This window comes from Lutra lutra, chromosome 1 (assembly GCF_902655055.1).
Source record: "Lutra lutra chromosome 1, mLutLut1.2, whole genome shotgun sequence".
NCBI classification, from domain to species: domain Eukaryota; kingdom Metazoa; phylum Chordata; class Mammalia; order Carnivora; family Mustelidae; genus Lutra; species Lutra lutra.
In genome coordinates, this window is record NC_062278.1 from 208606723 (window position 1) to 208623847 (window position 17125).

General features: G+C 56.0%; 2 protein-coding genes across 3 annotated transcripts; both read right to left on the reverse strand.

Moving 5' to 3' along the window:
- Positions 1 to 113: 113 nt before the first annotated feature.
- YJEFN3 (YjeF N-terminal domain containing 3) lies at positions 114 to 8384 on the reverse strand. Of its 2 annotated transcripts, none has more exons than XM_047696294.1 (6): positions 8004 to 8384; positions 4238 to 4346; positions 2291 to 2401; positions 1923 to 2036; positions 1691 to 1841; positions 114 to 379 (listed from the first exon to the last, which is right to left on the reverse strand). In XM_047696294.1, exons 1-6 carry the CDS (start codon positions 8060 to 8062, stop codon positions 171 to 173), a joined length of 753 nt encoding a protein of 250 aa, XP_047552250.1. In that variant the 5' UTR covers positions 8063 to 8384; the 3' UTR covers positions 114 to 170. The 2 variants fall into 2 exon arrangements, with proteins under 2 accessions (XP_047552250.1, XP_047552243.1); XM_047696287.1 differs by having other exon boundaries at positions 1682 to 1841.
- A 139-nt stretch (positions 8385 to 8523) lies between these two features.
- NDUFA13 (NADH:ubiquinone oxidoreductase subunit A13) lies at positions 8524 to 16819 on the reverse strand. The gene is made up of 5 exons (XM_047696300.1): positions 16662 to 16819; positions 10610 to 10688; positions 9380 to 9451; positions 8942 to 9011; positions 8524 to 8719 (listed from the first exon to the last, which is right to left on the reverse strand). Exons 1-5 carry the CDS (start codon positions 16753 to 16755, stop codon positions 8600 to 8602), a joined length of 435 nt encoding a protein of 144 aa, XP_047552256.1. The 5' UTR covers positions 16756 to 16819; the 3' UTR covers positions 8524 to 8599.
- Between the last annotated feature and the right edge of the window lie 306 nt (positions 16820 to 17125).

Consider the following 17125-nt stretch of genomic DNA (forward strand, 5'->3'; position numbering starts at 1 on the left):
CTTGACGACTACCCTCCGTCCCTCGGCCTGCGCTCTGCGGGACGGGGGCAGTTCCCTTCCCGAGGCTGCCCCCCGGGCGGCGAACCCGGCGCACAGAGAAGGAGGAGGCGAGGTGGTGGTGGGACGTCTGTTTATTGGCGCGGGTCCAAGCCGCCTGGGTGCGGGCGCGGTCACAGCGCCGCGACGCAGTCGGTGCCGGTGTATCCCGGCAGGCGCAGAGCGAACTTTCGGCGCACGTCGTCGGGCACGAACCTGCCGGCCACGAAGTGGTGGCGGCCGGAGAAACGGCCGGCGCAGGGCTTGGGCGCGGCGAGCGATACCAGCACGTCGGGCCGGAGCCCATCTTCGGTGTCGCCGCCGCCGGTCTCCGCGTCCCAGCCTGAGGGAAGAGGGGCGGGAGGGGAGGGAATCGGGCGCTGGGAGGGGTGCTTGCCTGCAGACTTGACTGCTCACCACCCACTTCTCCTTCCCCATCAGACCCAGCCTCTGCTCTCTGACACGTGCGTCTTGGTCAGACCTGCCTCCCCACAGAACTGGGCCTCCGCCCTCAGACCGGTGTCTCCCTCTCCTTGGAGATGTTTCCCTCCTCCTCTGACCAGATCGTCTGCCCTCATACTCTTCTGCCCCTGCTCCCCTCATGCTACTAATTTTTTCTTCTCTATCAGACTCAGCCTCTGCCTTTAGAGCCCATCATTTCCACTTGCTGCCCTTTCCCAGTCAGACCCATGCCTCTGCCTTCTGACCCAGCATCTGTCCCCATTACCCCCTATCAGTCTTGAGCTTCCTCACTTAGGCTAGAGGCTCTTTCCTTTGGGGCTTCCTAGCCAGCCTTCCCCCTCTAACAGATCCCCATTCTCCAGGCAGAGGACAGACTTGCCTCCATCCTTAGGCAGGCCTCCCCCGTAAGGTCTGTCCCCTTACTCCCAGTCCTTGTCTCTGACAGAATGTGGCCCGTGTTCATCATCCTCCTTCTGACTAGAGACTCTTCCCTCTGACATCTCTGTCTTCGCCCTCAGACTAGCTCTTGCCTTTTGACAGGACCCCACCTCCTCCTTCACTGTGCCCCAGCCTCTACTGCCTCTCAAATGAGCCTCTTCCTTCAGACTAGGGGCCTTGCCTTCTGCTCTGCTTGTGATCAGTCTGGAGCCACTAACTAAAAGCCTCCTCCCTCTGATTTTAATTCTTCCTTCTGTGACCCTAGTCCCCACCCTCAGACCAGACAGCCCATCTCTTTGTAGCTAAGCCCCACTCTGTGGCACCCTGATGGGATGGCCCTGAGGTCTTGCAAGCTGGGGGACATCCCCTGAGTGTGGCCACCCCTGTGGAGGGTCCGGCTGGCCAGCAGCTGTTTGTTCCGTCTGCCCGTCGCCTAATGGCTCCAACAGGCATGGGGCGGCGGCCAGGATGGGCGAGGCCTTTGCCGAGTGAGCTCACGTCTGCCCAGGCAACTGGGCCAGGGTGGGCAGCAGGCATGCTGGGCTGGGTGGGGGGAGTATGGGACAGGGGATCACCTAGGCAGCAGCCTCAGTCTTCCCTATCTGAGGGGTGGGCATGACCCTCACCCAGAGTGCAGGAGCTATCCATGCAAGGGAAACTGAGGCTCAGAGACAGGCTGGGGCCACCAGAAGCTGGGGTACAGAGGGCCCCCACCCAAGCCCCCCACAGACCCTCCCCTTCCTGCCTGGCATGCCTGAGGGAATGTCCAGGCTCACAAGGGGGATGGACAGCAGCTTGAGTGTGGCCAGCGCCCGCGTGCAGGGGCCCCCGATCTCTCCTGGCTGCACGCCAGGGCCCAGCACGGCGTCCACCACCAGCCCGTAGGCATCGTTGATGAGCTGGACCTGAGAGAGCAGGCAGGGTTAGGGGGCAGCCTTTGGGCACCATCCCTTCCTTCCCCCCATCATTTGCCACCAAGCGCTGACCTCCGTGGGCAAATAGGACAGAAAGGGGATGTCCATCTTCTCACACTGAGTGGTCAGGTCCTGGTGCAGCCCATCCAGTGACCGTGTAGGGTAGAAGATGGTCGGTTCGTACTCCTGGTTTGGGGGGGTGGGGCGTGGGGGCCACAGAAAGGAGTCAGCACTGGGGGCCCTTTCAGGCTTCCTGCTGGGCCTTAGCCCCCAGACCCGGATACCAGGCAGAAGACCCTGCCTGGGGCAAGCACTGGGCTTATTCTGTCACCTCTCCAGCCTCAGTGTCCCCCAGACACTGTCAAGAGAAGGAAGCCATTTCTGCCAGGACAGGGTTGAGGGGGTGACGCTGGGAGACCGAGGGGCTCCTAGCTACTCACAAACATCCGCAGGTGCCGCGCACAGACCAGCCCCACCGCCCCATTCTGCTCCGGGCCACACACGACCAGCACTGTCCTCTGCTTCCGGGAGAGAGTAGGCAAGGGGAACACCTGGCAGGGGGCAAAGCAAAGGCAAAGGCATGATGTCTGGAATTCCTCCTTGTTTTGGTGGGGAAACTGAGGCCTGGAGTAACAGAAGGGAGGGGCATGGGCGTAGAGAAGAGGCACTGTGGGCAAAGGGCATGGCCTCTGGAGGCCTCGGGCTCCTCCTTGGAGATGCAGAGTCCCTGCTTCAGGCTCTGCCAAGCTGGAGCAGGAAAACGTGCCTTCTGCCACCACCCGGCGCCCGGAGTGCGGTTTGTTTATCCTCGGCCTGAGTTGCAGACATTCTTCCACCTTTTTCCACCGCAGTGGCTGCCCCTCCCCCGCCCACGTTTCCAGGCCTCAGCCCCTCCCAGAGGCCCCAAAGCTGGGGGGCGGGGGTGTGAGGGGGGGTTACTTTTCCAACCCAAGATGCCCTGTCTCTCTCCATCTGCCTCTGCCATCACGTCACCTTTCTCCGTATCTCTGACTGTGTCTATCCCCATCTGTCTCTCCGTAGTCTTTTGATGCCTGCGTCTCTGTGTCTCTCTTTGTCTCTGTCTCTATCTCCCAGACTCTCTGCGTCTCTGTAGGCCTGTGCCTCCGTCTCTTTAACGCAAGACTTCGGAGCACCGGTGTTCCGGTCTCAGCCCTGCCCTGACTCTCTGCATGGCCTCAGCCCCCTGTCCTCTCCCAGGCTCCTTTGGCCTCTATCAGACAGGAATGACCATGGCACTGACAGGCTCATGGGGCCCCAGGGGCCTGGCCGTACTCTAACCTCCAGCTACACAAAGGGCTAGGTACACCCTTTTTTTTTCTCCTCTCCAAGGTCTCAGCGAGGTCCTGACCCACCCCGAGGGTGCTGTGACCCCACCATGCCAGGCCCAGAGCCCGAGACCAGAGGCCAGGGGAGGGCGACAATGTCTGGGCTGGCTGGGACAGAGAGCCTTCTAGACAGACTTGGGGCTTTCAGGGCAAAACCAAACGACCGTTCTGTCGGCAAGGACGAGGCAAGAGTTTACCCCGCTGGGTTTACTGGTGGGGCTTTGATTGCCATCATTTCCTTCTGCGGGAGCTTTGCCCAGGATAGGTTTCATTTGGAAAAAGTAACGTTTAAAAACAAAAACAAAAACCGAAATTGTGTTTAACCAAAGTCGGCAGTGGTGACAAGAAGGGGAGGAAGACCCGGAGGAAGAGAAAGGTTACGTGCTGGAGCCCCGACACCACCGGGCACTTCTCTAAGGCATTTGGGTTTATTAACTGGTGTCAGTTTATTTCGCTTGTTTTGGAGGAAACAGGACCGCGGTTTGACACCCGTGGCCAAAAGCCCTGGAAGGCAGCGTCGACATCCCTTATTACTGTCGTGTCCTTTGGAGGCACCTCGAAACTGGGGCTTTGCCCCAGATCCAGACAGCTCTGCTTACTTACCCCCTGGGACCTACCCTTTGCAGGCCACTCCCTGCACCTGGACCTCAGTTTCCCCATCTGCAGCATGGGGTTATTTGGAAGCAGTCCGCCTGCAGGAACCGACGTGTCCCTTACTGAGATCCAGGAGAGCGCAGAGGCGGGTGGGCACGAAGGGACCCAGGAGCATCCTGCCGCAGCCTCAGCTTCTGAGTCTCTGGGGACTCCTATCTCTGCCCTGACCCTCACTGACACTGGGGTCTTGGGCCCCTGCCTTCTAGACCAGCGATGAGTCTCTCCAGGCCTGTTTCCCCATCTAAGTGATGGGCTGGAGAAGCTCCACACAAAAAGGGGCTTCCTGAATCATTCTGGCCACCTGGGTCATGCAGCTAGCTAGGCCTCGGCTCTAGGGGAAGCTGGCCATCTGGATGGGGTCAAGGTCAAGGATCAGGGGTCAGATACCTTGGTCACAGCCACAGCACTAGCATGGCCACACAACTCCACCAGCTGCTGCCGCCCAAAGCGGTAATCCTCCAGTAACTCGCGCTCCAGGGCGGCCGCCTCCGCAGTGCTGGGGGACAGAGTGGGGAGAGACGCTCAAAGACACAGAGAGAGAAAGACTTAGAGAGGCTCGGAGGGAACCAGTAACGTTCCACCAACGTTCCCAACCAGGGCCTAACTCCACCTCCAACCTCAGTTTCCCCATTAGACATGCATGCGGTAGAGTGGATCCGCGGTAGGTTTAAGCCGAAGCCCAAGGTACGGGCGCCCTCTGGTGGTGAGGAACGCGTGGTGACGCAGGTTCCACAGCCCCAAAGCGGGAGACGAGCTCCGCCCAGACGCGCCCCCCCGCCCCCCCCCCCCCCCCCCCGAGGAACCCAGAAGGAGGAATGCGGCGGAAGAGACAGATGAGGGTGATGGACGAGTTTCATGCAAGGGAAGACACTAACCAAACTCCAGAACACTGGAGGGGCCGACTGGGCTGGGGGAGGAGGTGCCTGAGGGAGGTGGAGTTAGATGGCTCACTTGTGGGGGGGATGGGGAGCCCCCAGCTATCAGACCTATTGGTGACCCTTCAATAATTGTGGCCAGAGAGATGGGGCTTCCTCATTGGAGGTGAAGGTCTGCCATCAACTCCCTAAGTGACTGGGATCTGTCACATCTGAATTTTGCTTTCTCTTTTGTGAAAGTGAAGACCGGGTAGGCTAGATAATTTTCAAGGCCCATTTCAAAATGCGAACACAGGTCCCATTACTTAAGAATTTTAAGATAATGACAGCCAAGTGTTGGACTCTTCCAAGAGCAAGGACCCAAGCTAGGCCTGGCTTAGGGGCCTTCCAAAGGGCATGGGCTTAGTGGCTGCAGAGAGAGATGCAGAGAGACCTGGCATTGAAGAGTAGAAATGGTCCTCACTCCAGAATCAGGGGTTGGGACAGCTGGGCAGGGTTTATGGCCTGATGCCAGCTTCCCCTAGTGGGACTCTTTCCTGCTGGGGAAGAGCACCTACCCCTAGCCCAGCAGGCACTAGTAGTAGTAGTAGTAGTGGTAGTAGTAGTAGTAGCAGGAGCAGTAATAGGCCTGGAAAATATTCAGCCACTCAGAGAAGCCAAGCGGCTTGCCCAGGGTCCTGCAGGAAATCTAGTGAGAAAACACACTTCTACCCTTGGTGTCTGTTTCCAGAGCCATACAGGGTGCGAGCAAAGCAGCAGAGGCAGACCTACAGATAGCAGAGGTTTCTTGGGATGAATCTGTAGGTTCCTTCAATTCTGTGAGCTGGAGACCACAACATTCCCGCCAATTTTGCAGCCTGATCAGGCCGGGCAGCGGGAGGGGCATAGGTAAGGAATGGAGACTGCTGCGGGAGGGGGACTCGGGGTGTGGGCTTCCTGGAGGAGGTGGCCTGGAGCACTATGGGAGGTAACTCACATGCAAGAACAGTGAGGGCCAAGGCCCTGTCGTGGGAATGAGCTTGGCAGATGGAAGGGACAGAAGTGAGGCCAGTGTGGCTGGAGCCGAGCAAGGGAAACTAAGAAACTGGGTCAGAAAGACACTTTGGGGGCCCATGCACATAGGGGGGATTGAGGCTTAGGGCAGGAAGGACATATGCCCTGAGTCACCTCAGTCCACCAGAGCCAGATTCAGCCCCTCCTGACTTCAGATAAGGTTGGAGGACCAGTTGGGGAAAAGGATGGTGGGTCGGATGAAGAGCAGGCTGGCCCAGCTCCCAGGAAAGAACATTGGAGAAGGTGTGTTTGGAAATGTGGCTCATTCCTCCACCTTCATCCGTGACAGCTCTGCCTGCTGCCCCACAGGAGGGTGAAGGGAAGATGAGAATGGTGGGAGCACTACCCATTCCTCTTCTTCCTCTGTCCCGAAGCTTTGGCCTCAGGCCACCACTTGGAACATTATCTTCCTGCCTAACTGATCATTAGAGTGATAATGGGGAGGATGGTCCAGGCTAGGAGCCTGGGGATGGGGACGCTGGCAGCTCTGGGTGGGGTGTGAGTGGGAATTAGGGCAGGTCTGGGGAGGGGGACAGGGCAAGACCACTGTGGGACTGGCCAGAGGTGGGGGGCTTGGTTATGAAGTGCCTCTTCATTCTCCTGATGTCAGTCCCCAGATGAAAGGAACTGTAAGGATTTCCCCAAGAGCACCAGGATTTCCCCAAGAGCACAAAGAAGGTGACTTGCTTTCAAAGGAACTGGGCCTGTTCTCCCAAAATGCTTCCAGGAGTGGGCTCTTTTATTTTATTTTATTTTATTTTTTTTAAAGATTTTATTTATTTGACAGAGAGAGATCACAAGTAGACGGAGAGGCAGGCAGAGAGAGAGAGAGAGGGAAGCAGGCTTCTCGCTGAGCAGAGAGCCTGATGCGGGACTCGATCCCAGGACCCTGAGATCATGACCTGAGCCGAAGGCAGCGGCTCAACCCACTGAGCCACCCAGGCGCCCCAAGGAGTGGGCTCTTTTAGAGGTGAAGCCCTGGGGCCAGGTTGCCTGTGGCAGACCCTCCCTGCTCTCTTGGCTCCATCTGCTTCTCCATCTTCAGGCTTCTGCCCACCAGCCCACCACCACTGCTCACCTGGCTGCCTACAGAAGTCTCCCAGCCCCCAAACTCCTCCTCAGTACAAGAGCCATGGGGGCTTTGAAAACCTAAACGCCATCACATCACCACTTGCCTCAAACCTGCTTTTGGCTCCCCAATATTCAGAGAATATTCAAATTCCTCACTACACCTACACACCCATTATGTGTCTAACCTGTCTCCTCTCCCCTTGCTCTCCACGTTCCACTCCTACCCACCCACAGTGCCCCATCACTCCTCAGTTGGCCTTTGAGACCCTGCACAACTGGCCCCACCATCCCCCACGCCAGGTGAAATCACAGCTCCAGCTTCCTTCTGTCTAGGACATGCTGGGTCTACAGGCTCAATCTGGACATCAGCCAGTCACTGGACAAGATCTGCCCTGAGGGCGTGAGTGGAGAGTGGGCAAAGGAGGACAGACAAGGGGATGTCAGATGAATGTGCTGTGAGTGGTTTACACTGAGGTCCACAGCCCTGCTTGGGGTCCCAGATCGCAGGGCCTTAAAGGAGGACACAACATAACTCAGGATGAGGTGAGAGACACAGCCACAGCTGCCAGCTAGAGACCCCAAATCCAAGCAAACTACTGATAAGTGGCCCATGCGTTCAATGTGTTCATCTCCCTAGCCTTGGCTCAGGCAGTGGTTTCCGTCCCCCGGCCTCAGTTTCCTTCTCTGATCCAGGAGACAGTAGCAGGTGGGCCACCAGGAGGGGTGTGAACGTTTGAGGAGCTAAGACCTCAGCTCTTCCCAGCTCAGCAACGAAGGGTGGGCGCTCCAGGGTCCCCAGGACGGATGGAAAGGGGCAGTGGGCCTGGACTGAGTTGAGGGGTGATGGGAGAGCTTCTAGCGGTGCTGCTGAATGATTCACTTAGGGGTGAGCCCAAGGCAGATGCAGTTTCCCTGGCAACGAAGCTTAGGAGGCGTTGGCAGCACTGGGCTGGAGGCCTCCTCTCTCCAGCGAAAGGGGGGGCCTTGGAAACCCCCAGGCCCCCTCCTGGCCATGCCCCTGCCTCTGATCCATCCAGCCCATGAGGACCCCCCCCCCCCGCCCCCGCTCCCAGCCATGCCCTGCCCATGATGCCCATGGCTCTAGGCTGCATCCCTGCCATGCACGGTATTTGGCATCCCCATCCCTGGCTGACCTGAGGAAATGCCGCTCCTCGGGCGCCTCCGCTGAGTCCGGGCGGGCCGCGCTGCTCATGGCCAAGGTGAGCTGGTGCGCGGAGCCCGGTGCCCACAGCCACAGCCTTTTAAGAGCATCCCAGGGCACTGGGCTCCTCCCCGCCCACCCCGTGCATCTGCCAATCAGGCGGCGCTGCAAAGGCGCTGCGCGCTGCCATTGGCTGGCGGGCGCAGGCTGACTTAACCCTTTCGTGCCAGGAGTGGAGCTGCCTTGGGAATGGAGGGAAATGAAGTCTGGACAGGCAGGGACCCCTGAAATGGGGTCCCGGCCTGGGAGCCAGGGGCCTCGCCTCTGGTGCCCCTCCGTCCCATGCTCTGCTCTTCAGGTCCCCCACTCACTGATGTGCCCAGGGTGCAGGGTTGGGGGGCCAGCCCACCTGGCAACTTCTGCAGAGTCCCCAGGTTTAGACTGTGTCCCCAGGCCATGTGTAACCCAGTGGAGCCCCACTCGCCAGTCACTCAGTCGCTGGGACACAGGCAGGCAGGTCTCCAGAGCATTTATTCTTTCCCAGTGCGGAGGGTGCAGGGGTCCAAGCGGTCCAAGGGGAGCGGCCCCCTACGTGTACCAAATGAAGCCATAGGTGGCGTCCACAATCTCCTCATTTGTACGCAGCCCATACAGCTCGCCCATCACGGGAGTCACCCAGCGCGTTGTGTGGAACACAGACTCACCCACCTGTGGAGAAGGCGGGATGTAAGCGAGGGTGCAGCTACCCCCTCAGGCCCACACTGTCTAGGGGGACCCCACTAGGCCTGGTGGGCACTGTGTCTACACCAAAAGCTGCTGTCTCCCCTTCCTCATGCCTGGCCCCCAGGACCCCTCTCAGCCTCAGGCTTCCCATGGGGGGCTGTGTTTCTGCGGGGGCCGGCACCCCCGCCCTCCCTGCCCAGGACCCACCTTCCAGTCGGGCACATCCTTCATGATGATGGCCTCCTCCTCCAGGTTCTCTCGAAGCATCTGCAGGACCCTGCAGGGATGAAATGAGAGGTGGGGGACAGGCCTGAGCACCCCAAGGGGCCCCTCCCTGTTCCACTCCCCATCACCTCCTGCCACTGCCAGCCCTGCACATGCTGTCTCCTCTTGTCCCTTCCTTCCCCTACAAACTTTACTGTCCTCCTGCTGCAACCTCAATGTCTCCTCCTCCAGGGAACCTTCCCATTCTGTCCCTTGGGTCCCCACTTTAAGTCAAGTTTGGGGCCCTCTCCAAGGGTGACGGCAGCCCCATGTATGCAAGGACACAGCTGTCAGTCCCCATATGCACTCCGGCCAGGTCCTGCACTGCAGCACAGGACACTCAGGCCTGCGAATTTCCAGCCCTGGTCCCAGTGGCCCCACCTCCGGTCCTTCTCTGCCTGCAACAGTGGCATCAGCGCGATGCGGGCCTCAAAGTCCTCAATCTGCAAGCGCCTGCAAAACCCGAGAACCAACAGATTAGATCAGGCAGGAGCTGGGGGCAGACGTGGCCTCAGCCCCACAGGGTGACACGTGGGAAAGGGGGCTGGAGGAGAGGCAAGTGAGCGCAGCAGGGCTTGGCAGTGAGCTCTACCTGCCACAGGATGGGAGGCGGCGGGGGCGCGCAGCTGGCACAGGCACTGATCCACAAGACTGCTGGCTTCACACTTTCTTCCCAGTTAAAAACTTTATTTCTTAATCCTAAAAACAGCCCTGGCCTGATGACTGTGGTGAACCGGGGACAGGGGATGGGACCTTCATCGCCCGACTCTGGGTCTTCAAAACCGTATCCTCTTCATGTCAGAATAACCCTGGAGTGTGAGCCCAGGGCAGACAGCTCCGTGTCTTTGAGCCACCAGCCACATCTATGCTGCGGGAGTGGCACCCAGCGATGTGGCCCAGCAGGTGGCCCCTGGCCCTGTCCCCTCATCACCAGGAATCTCACAGCCATACGGGGAAGGGTGTGGATGAGCGTCAGCCTCCCCCCTCCCTTCCTCCAGACCCACAGGAGCAGATGCCCCCATCACAGCCACACAGTTGTCACTCCAGTGGCCAGACCTCTGCACATGGTCCTGGGGAGCCAGACCTGGTTTGAGCGTACCCCACGCCGAGTACCTGACACATGGGGGCCTTCTCCAGCACTACCCTCAGGGACTCCCAGACTTGTGGGGGGCAGGTGACCTCAAGGGGGTGCTGAGGACACATAGCACACCGGGGTAGGGTGGGGCAGGGCAGCTGAGAGGCAGCAGCCAGAGTCCGAACGGAGGCCACCCTCTGCCTTGGTGCCTCTGGCCCCACGTGCTGACACGACCACCATCTATGCCTTTGTTGTCCTCACTGCCTGGTTACCACTGGCAAAAATGCACTAGGAGAACACGTCCTGGGCCCACCCGTCCACCTCCACCTGATGCGCCGTCCTAATCCAGACCCTCGGTTCCTGAGCAGCGGAGGCCAAGGGACATCTGGCAAAGAGCTCCTCGCTTACGAGTCCTTTCTTCAGTGGAAAGCTCAGAAGTGGACTCAGTCCAGGTCCCCACTTCCTGAGTCCCCAGGGGCTGAGGAAGGGCCCCATGGGTACCAGGGGCATCCCGCCCGGGGAGGCCTGGGGCCTACCTGCGCTCGCGGTTCCACCTCATCATGCTCCAGTACCCGAACAGCAAGGTCCCAATGCCCACAGCAAACATGCTGTAGCCTGTGGGGGAAGAGGCCGCCAGTCAGCACCCGCCCGTGGGACAGGCCGCTCCCTGCAGCTTCTTCCTGGGACATGCACTCCACTTGCCGTGCAAACACACCAGAAACACTGACGCAGGAGGTCAAAGAATTAGTGACCTTCTCCTAGAGATGGCCAGTACTGTCTCTAGTGCATATTTCCTCAGATTATTATTTTTTTGTCCCCGTGGAATGTCCACCGGCCCCTTCCCTTGGACCCCCTCCTCCAAAACTGCAGACCACTCTTCAGTCTGTTCCCCCAGCCTGCGGGCAGGGACTCCAGGCTGCCTCAGCTTCTCTCTGACAAGGGAGGCAGCTGCAGCCGCCACACCTCTGCCCACCATGGGACAGTTTCCAGAAGGTACAGTGTGGGCAGGGACTGCAGGAGAGCCCGAGGGTCTTGCTATTCATGGCTGGGTGGCCGCCACCCCACGATCTTGTGGAAGGTTGTTTGGCTTCCAGTTGGCGGGTGCTTCCACGGTGCAGGATGGTGTCTACTGCTGGGACCAGCTCCACGGTGGCGCCTGGCTGCCTGGGCCACTCCTCTGAGTGCTGCCCACAGGGGGCTGGATGGGCTGCGGGAGGCAGGCAGTCCCCTGTGGGGCCCATGCAGCAGCCCATGGGCTCCCTGACGTGCTGCCTCCTGGCCCAGCAGATCGAGCCCCCTGCCTGGGCACCAGGGGACAGAGGCTGCCATGAATATTTACTGACACCAGCAGGCACCTGCACTGTAATTCTGATGGACAGGCTGTGGGCCTGCTGTGGTCTTCATGGAGGCCCTAGCTGCCTGTGGCCTGGCTGGGGCTGGCTCACCCCATACCCTCTAATCTTTCAAGCTGTGGTCTCTTCCCGGGATGGGCCTCATGGTTGCTGGGAAAAACGGACAAGCTCGGCCAGGCTGAGCTCAAGTTAACACCTAGGAAACGACCAGCAAATGGTGGGTGAGGCCACTCCCTAGGATTTGGGGGCAGGGGGGGCAAAGGGGCTCTGGGAGTCCTGGCCCTGCTCGCAGCCTGCAGGGAGCCTCTGTTGTCCCTGTCCTCGTCTTTCTTCTTCAGCTCAGTTCAGCACACGGTTTTTCTGGCACCTTTGCTGGACCCAGAGATGCATAAGAAACTGGTTAGATTTTTCAGCTCCTCAGTCAAGCCTGTTAAAAACATTAGCTCAGGGGCTCAGTTGGTTAAGCGTATGCCTTCGGCTCAGGTCATGATCTCAGGATCCTGGGATCGAACCCCGCATCGGGTGCCTCTCCCTCCAGGCTCGTGCTCTCATTCCCAAATAAATAAATAAATCTTTAAAAAGCAAAACAAAATGAAACAAACATGAGCTCAGAGTAAGACATTTCCATATTATAGGGGGCAGGACAGCGAGGGCACCCTGGTTCCTATGCACAGAGGGAGAACCTCTCCTGGGAGGCTTGAGTGCCTAGGACCAGCTCCCGACGCAATTATGGCTCTTACACATGGCTGACCACCTGTGCCGGACAGAACATCCTAGAAGAGCTGCCTCTTTCTTTTCAGTAGCTATAGAGAAGCCCTGGGATCCTCTTCTTTTGACCCATCCCCAGGGCATAGGCCTGGGCTACCCTCATGGAGACCCCTTGTCTTTACACCAGGCACCCACATGTGGCCCACATGTAAGATCAATTCCAAGACAAAAATGGCCTTTACGAACGTGCGGCTCTTTCTTGCTGACAGTGGAGAGGCTGAGACCCCAGACCCTCAGTGTGGGTCTGTGCTTCAGGACCTGTCAGTCCGGTGGGGGAGGCTGATTATGGTCACGCCCAGGAGTGGGTGCAGGCCACATCCTGCGTTCAGTTTCAGTATCTAACCTTGTTCAGATGGCAGCGCGACCCAAACGAAGGTACCAGTTCAATGGGGGTCCCATCCGAATTCCAACCTTCCCCCTTTACCTGCCCTACAGAAACTGAGCAGCCAATTGTGAAATTCATATGGAAATTCAAGGGCCCAGATTAACCAAAACAATTCTGAAAAACAACAAAGTTGGAGGACTCGCACTTCATAGTTTCAGACTTCACACACAGCTGTGTGTACAAGACAGTGTGGCATGGCATCAGGATAGACATGTACATCGATGGAACAGAGCTGAGAGTCCAAAAATAAACCCTCACATTTACGGTCAATTGATTGTGGACAAGGGTGCCAAGACAATTCAATGGAGAAAGAATGGTCTTTCAGCAAATTGGATAAGTGGACGGCCACATGCAAAAGAATAAAGTGTGCTTTTTTCTTCCCCCATACACAAAAATTAACTGAAAATGGATCAAAGACCTTAATTTGAGAGCTAAAACTATAAAACTCTTGGAAAACAGATTAGTCAGTCTCTGTGACCTTGGATGAGGCAATGCCTTCTTAGCTAGGACGCCAGAAGCACAAGTGACAAAAGGAAAAAAAAAAATAGACAAACTGGGCTTCGCTGAAATGAAAAACTTTTGTGCTACAAATGATGCCGCCAACAAGCCGGAAAGACAACCTCCAGAATGGAAGACAAGTCTCTGAAAATCCTCTCTCTGATAAAGGAATGGTAACCAAAATGTATAAAGAACTCTGTAAATTCAGTAAAGATGAACACCCTGGGGCACCTGGGTGGCTACGTTGGTTGAGCATCCCCCCTTCTTGGTTTTGGCTGAGGTCATGGTCTCAGCGTTATGGGATCAAGCCCTGCACGCTGGGCACAGAGCCTGCTTAAGATACTCCCCACACCCACCCCGCGCTTGCACACTATCTCCCTCAAAAAAATTTAAAAAAAAAAAAAAAAAAAGTTGAATGACCCAATTTTAAAAAAATGGATAAAGGACTTGGATGGTATTTCTCCCCAAGAGCTATACAAATGGCCTAGAAACACATGAAAATATGCTCAACATCATTAGTAACCACGGAGATGCAAATCAAAACCACAATGACACACCTCACACCCGTTGGGATGGTTAGAATTTTAAAAAAAAAGGAAAATAATGAGTGTTGTCCAGATGTGGAGAAATTGGAAATCCCGTAAAATAAATGCAGGAAGAAATGTACAACAGTACAGCCAATTTGGAAAACAGCTTGGCAGTTCCTCAAAACGTTAAATGTGGAGTTAGCATATGACCTAGCTATGCTATTGCTAGGTGAAATTTTCCCGCAAGAAAACCGAAACATATACCCACACAGAAGCTTGCATGGTAATGTTCACAGCAACCAAAAGGTGGCAACAACTCAAATGTTCATCAAGTGGTAGATGGAAACACAAATTGTGGTCCATTCATACAAGAATATTATTCAACCAAAAAAAAAAAAAAAAAAAAAAAGCAGCTTTGAGACATGCTACACCATGCACGCTAAAAACGTCCTGCTGAGTAAAAGCAGCCAGACACCAGAGGCCACATAGAATAGGAGCCCATTTACATGAAACGTCCAGAACTGGCAAATCCATAGAGACACAAAACAGACTGCTAGTTGCCAGGGTTTGGGAGAGGGAGGATAGGGAGTGACTCCTCATGAATTTGGGGTTCTTTCTGGAGTGATGGAACTGTTATAAATTTATCTATTTATTTACTTATTTAGATTTATTTATAGATTTATTTGAGGGAGAGCGCATGTGCTCACGCACACAGGGGGAGAGGCAGGGGCTAGAAAGAGAAACCCAAACAGACCCCCTGTGATGGCGGAGCTCCACACGGAGCTTGATGCCATGACTCTGAGATCATGACCTGAGCCAAAACCAAGAGTCAGACACTTAAGCGACTGTGCCACCCAGGTGCCCCAGATGTTTTATAAATTTAGATCCTGGTGATGGTTATGCAACTGTGAACAGACTAAAAATCTGTGATTTGTACGCATGAAATAGGTGAATTATATGGTATGGTCTGTGAATTTCAAAAAAAAAGTTAAAGACGCAAGGGAAACAAAGAAAGGGCCACCCCCTGGGCACGAGGGTGGAGAGAAGAGAAATGAATGGAAAAGATGGAGGTAGCAGTCACTTCGGGAGCAGTGGGGATTAAAGGTGGTCTGAGCCAGCTCTGCTGGTTCTAGGACTCTAGGGGTGAGAGATCTGGGCAGAGAAGAGGGGAGTGGATGCCAGGCTTGTGTGCCTTACAGGAGCAGAGCAGGGTAGGACTAATGGGGAGAGGGCCATGGGGACATATGGAGGAGGGCACAGGACAAATGATTAGCACGGGGTGCAGGATGGAAAGCAGGGCTGTTGCACTTGCTGTTCCCTCCACTTAAGGGACTTTCGGAGAAGTCCTTCCAGCCCACCCTGGCTAAAATGGACCCAGGTGAGCTGGAGCCTTGCCAAAATAGGAAATTCTGGTGTGACACATTCATCTCCTCTGCGAGGCTGTGAGCTCTTCCAGACAGGACTCAGTGCCACATGCACACTCAACAAGCAACTGCTGAATGCAGGGACAGAACAAAGACCACGCCACCAGAAGGGGTCTCCTCCTCACCCCACTGTAGCCAGGGGGCAGGTCTGCATATGCTACAATGCAAGCTGGTGTGAAGGGGTGCAACTAGGAAGCCCAACCCTAGATAACGGTCTAGATGGCACATGGGAGACACTACCATGTCATGAACTGGAAGAGGACTGGGATTAAGAGCACATTGTGACTTAAAAAAGAGACATGCTGACTAGGAGGAGCCCAGGGAGGCTCAGGGGCTGGGACCCTTCTGCAGTCTAGTCTGGGTACAGGTCACAAGGTGCACATGTATCAACAGACCTCAAGCCGAACACGTGATGGGCACACTGGCCTGGGTGTTAAGTCACACTTTGAGAAAAGAAATTGAAGAGATTCAGATCACATTTTCATTCAGTGTGTTCTGGGATGAGTCAAGCCTGTTTTTGTAACAGTCCTCGGGCTAAGAACACTTTAAGGTTGGTAAACAGTTGTGAAAATGCAGCAGCGGAAGAGCGCCTGGGTGGCTCAGTTGGTTAAGCATCCTTCAGCTCAGGCTGTGATCTCAGGGGTCTTGGAACTGAGCCCCACTACAGTCTTCCCACTTCGTGGGGAGTCTGCTTGTCCCTCTCTCTCTACCCCTGCCCCTGCTCATGTTCTCTCATGCTTGCTTTCTCCCTCTAATAAATAAATAAAATCTTAAAAATAAATAAATAAAGGAGCAGCAGTGGACAGAGACCATCTACATAAAATGTTTATCTGGCCCTTTATAGAAAAAGTCTGTCAACTGCTGTTCTGAGAAAAAAGCCGAGGGGCTGGGAAGAGCTTGAGTTTCCCCGATACTTTCCCACAGTCTGAATTCTTTCTTTACCATGCCTGTACATTTTTTTAAATTGAGGCACATGTGCATAACAATAAATGTAAAGTATGACGAGTTATGGGAAATGCATTCATGCTTGTTTAAAATTTTTTATCTCTCTGTTAACCCTAGGTGCAAAGTATATGCCCCTTCTACTTTTTTTTTCTTTTACATTTTTCTGTGTTGAGCCCAACAGCAAACTTTTAAATGTTACTTAAAACATTTGAAAATTTTAAGAATACACATTCCTGGGACATCCGCGGGTAGGTACTACAGGGAGGAACACCTAAATTCCCTTAATGTTCCGGATCCAGCATGAGTTTTACACTGGGTGGCGGGGGGGGGGGGGGGGGGGGGGGCAGGTAGCAGCCTCTCTCGGGCCTCAGTTTCCCCACTTATGAAACGGAAGTGTGGCCGAGGGCTCGGGGCACGAGCTACATTGATCTAACCAATCGCAGAATGGAAAGGATTAAGGGGACCGACCTTCCAGACTGTTCTGTGAAGAAAACAAAGCTCAGTAAGCGTTCGACAAACTCCAGCAGTTACTCTCGTCACTACCGAAGCCATCGGGGATGCCTGGGCTCCGCCTCCCGTCACACCGCGGCGGAAACTGAGACCCGCGAGACTCCCCGGCGACCCCCCCCACCCCCGTCACGGCGTCCCGAAGCCTCAACTCTGACACCCCGGCTTACTGTGACACTGACCCGACAGTCCCCGACGCGGAAGGTTCCGCTTGTAGTCGATGGGGCCATAGCCCCCCGGCGGGGGCATGTCCTGTTTCACCTTCGATGCTGCCATGCTCACAGGACCCCAACTTCCGGCCGCGGGCGGAAGTTACGTCCGGAGGCCGTCGCCATGATGAGTGTGGCTGAAAGTACCGCGCATGTCGTGGGCGGGACTAGGGCATCTGGGACGCTAGTGTAGCTATCCCACGGTGAAGGAGAGCTAGGGCAATAGGTCCAGGACTCCACTGGGCGGCGGGGCTGCAGCCGAGGACTCCCTATCTTTTCTCTTAGACGGGGCTTGGTTCAGTCGGTGTAGACGCTTGTAGCCTGTCTGGTCGCCCGGGTTCTTGCCCTAAAGGACCTCCCGTACACCTTTCCTCTGGTGTGGTCCTGAGGCCATTCAGAGACCCCAAGCTCCTGAGGGAGCCGGGTCACCGAGTTAC

Coding starts and splice junctions, on each gene's coding strand:
- YJEFN3 (XM_047696287.1), bottom strand. CDS start 8,062: ATGAGCAGCGCGGCCCGCCCGGACTCAGCGGAGGCGCCCGAGGAGCGG. Junction 4,347..8,003: donor GAGGAGCGGCATTTCCTCAG/GTCAGCCAGGGA, acceptor TCTGTCCCCCAG/CACTGCGGAGGCGGCCGCCC. Junction 2,402..4,237: donor GTGCTGTGGCTGTGACCAAG/GTATCTGACCCC, acceptor GCCCCCTGCCAG/GTGTTCCCCTTGCCTACTCT.
- NDUFA13 (XM_047696300.1), bottom strand. CDS start 16,755: ATGGCAGCATCGAAGGTGAAACAGGACATGCCCCCGCCGGGGGGCTAT. Junction 10,689..16,661: donor TCCGCGTCGGGGACTGTCGG/GTCAGTGTCACA, acceptor CTTCCCCCACAG/GCTACAGCATGTTTGCTGTG. Junction 8,720..8,941: donor AGGATGTGCCCGACTGGAAG/GTGGGTCCTGGG, acceptor CCTTCTCCACAG/GTGGGTGAGTCTGTGTTCCA.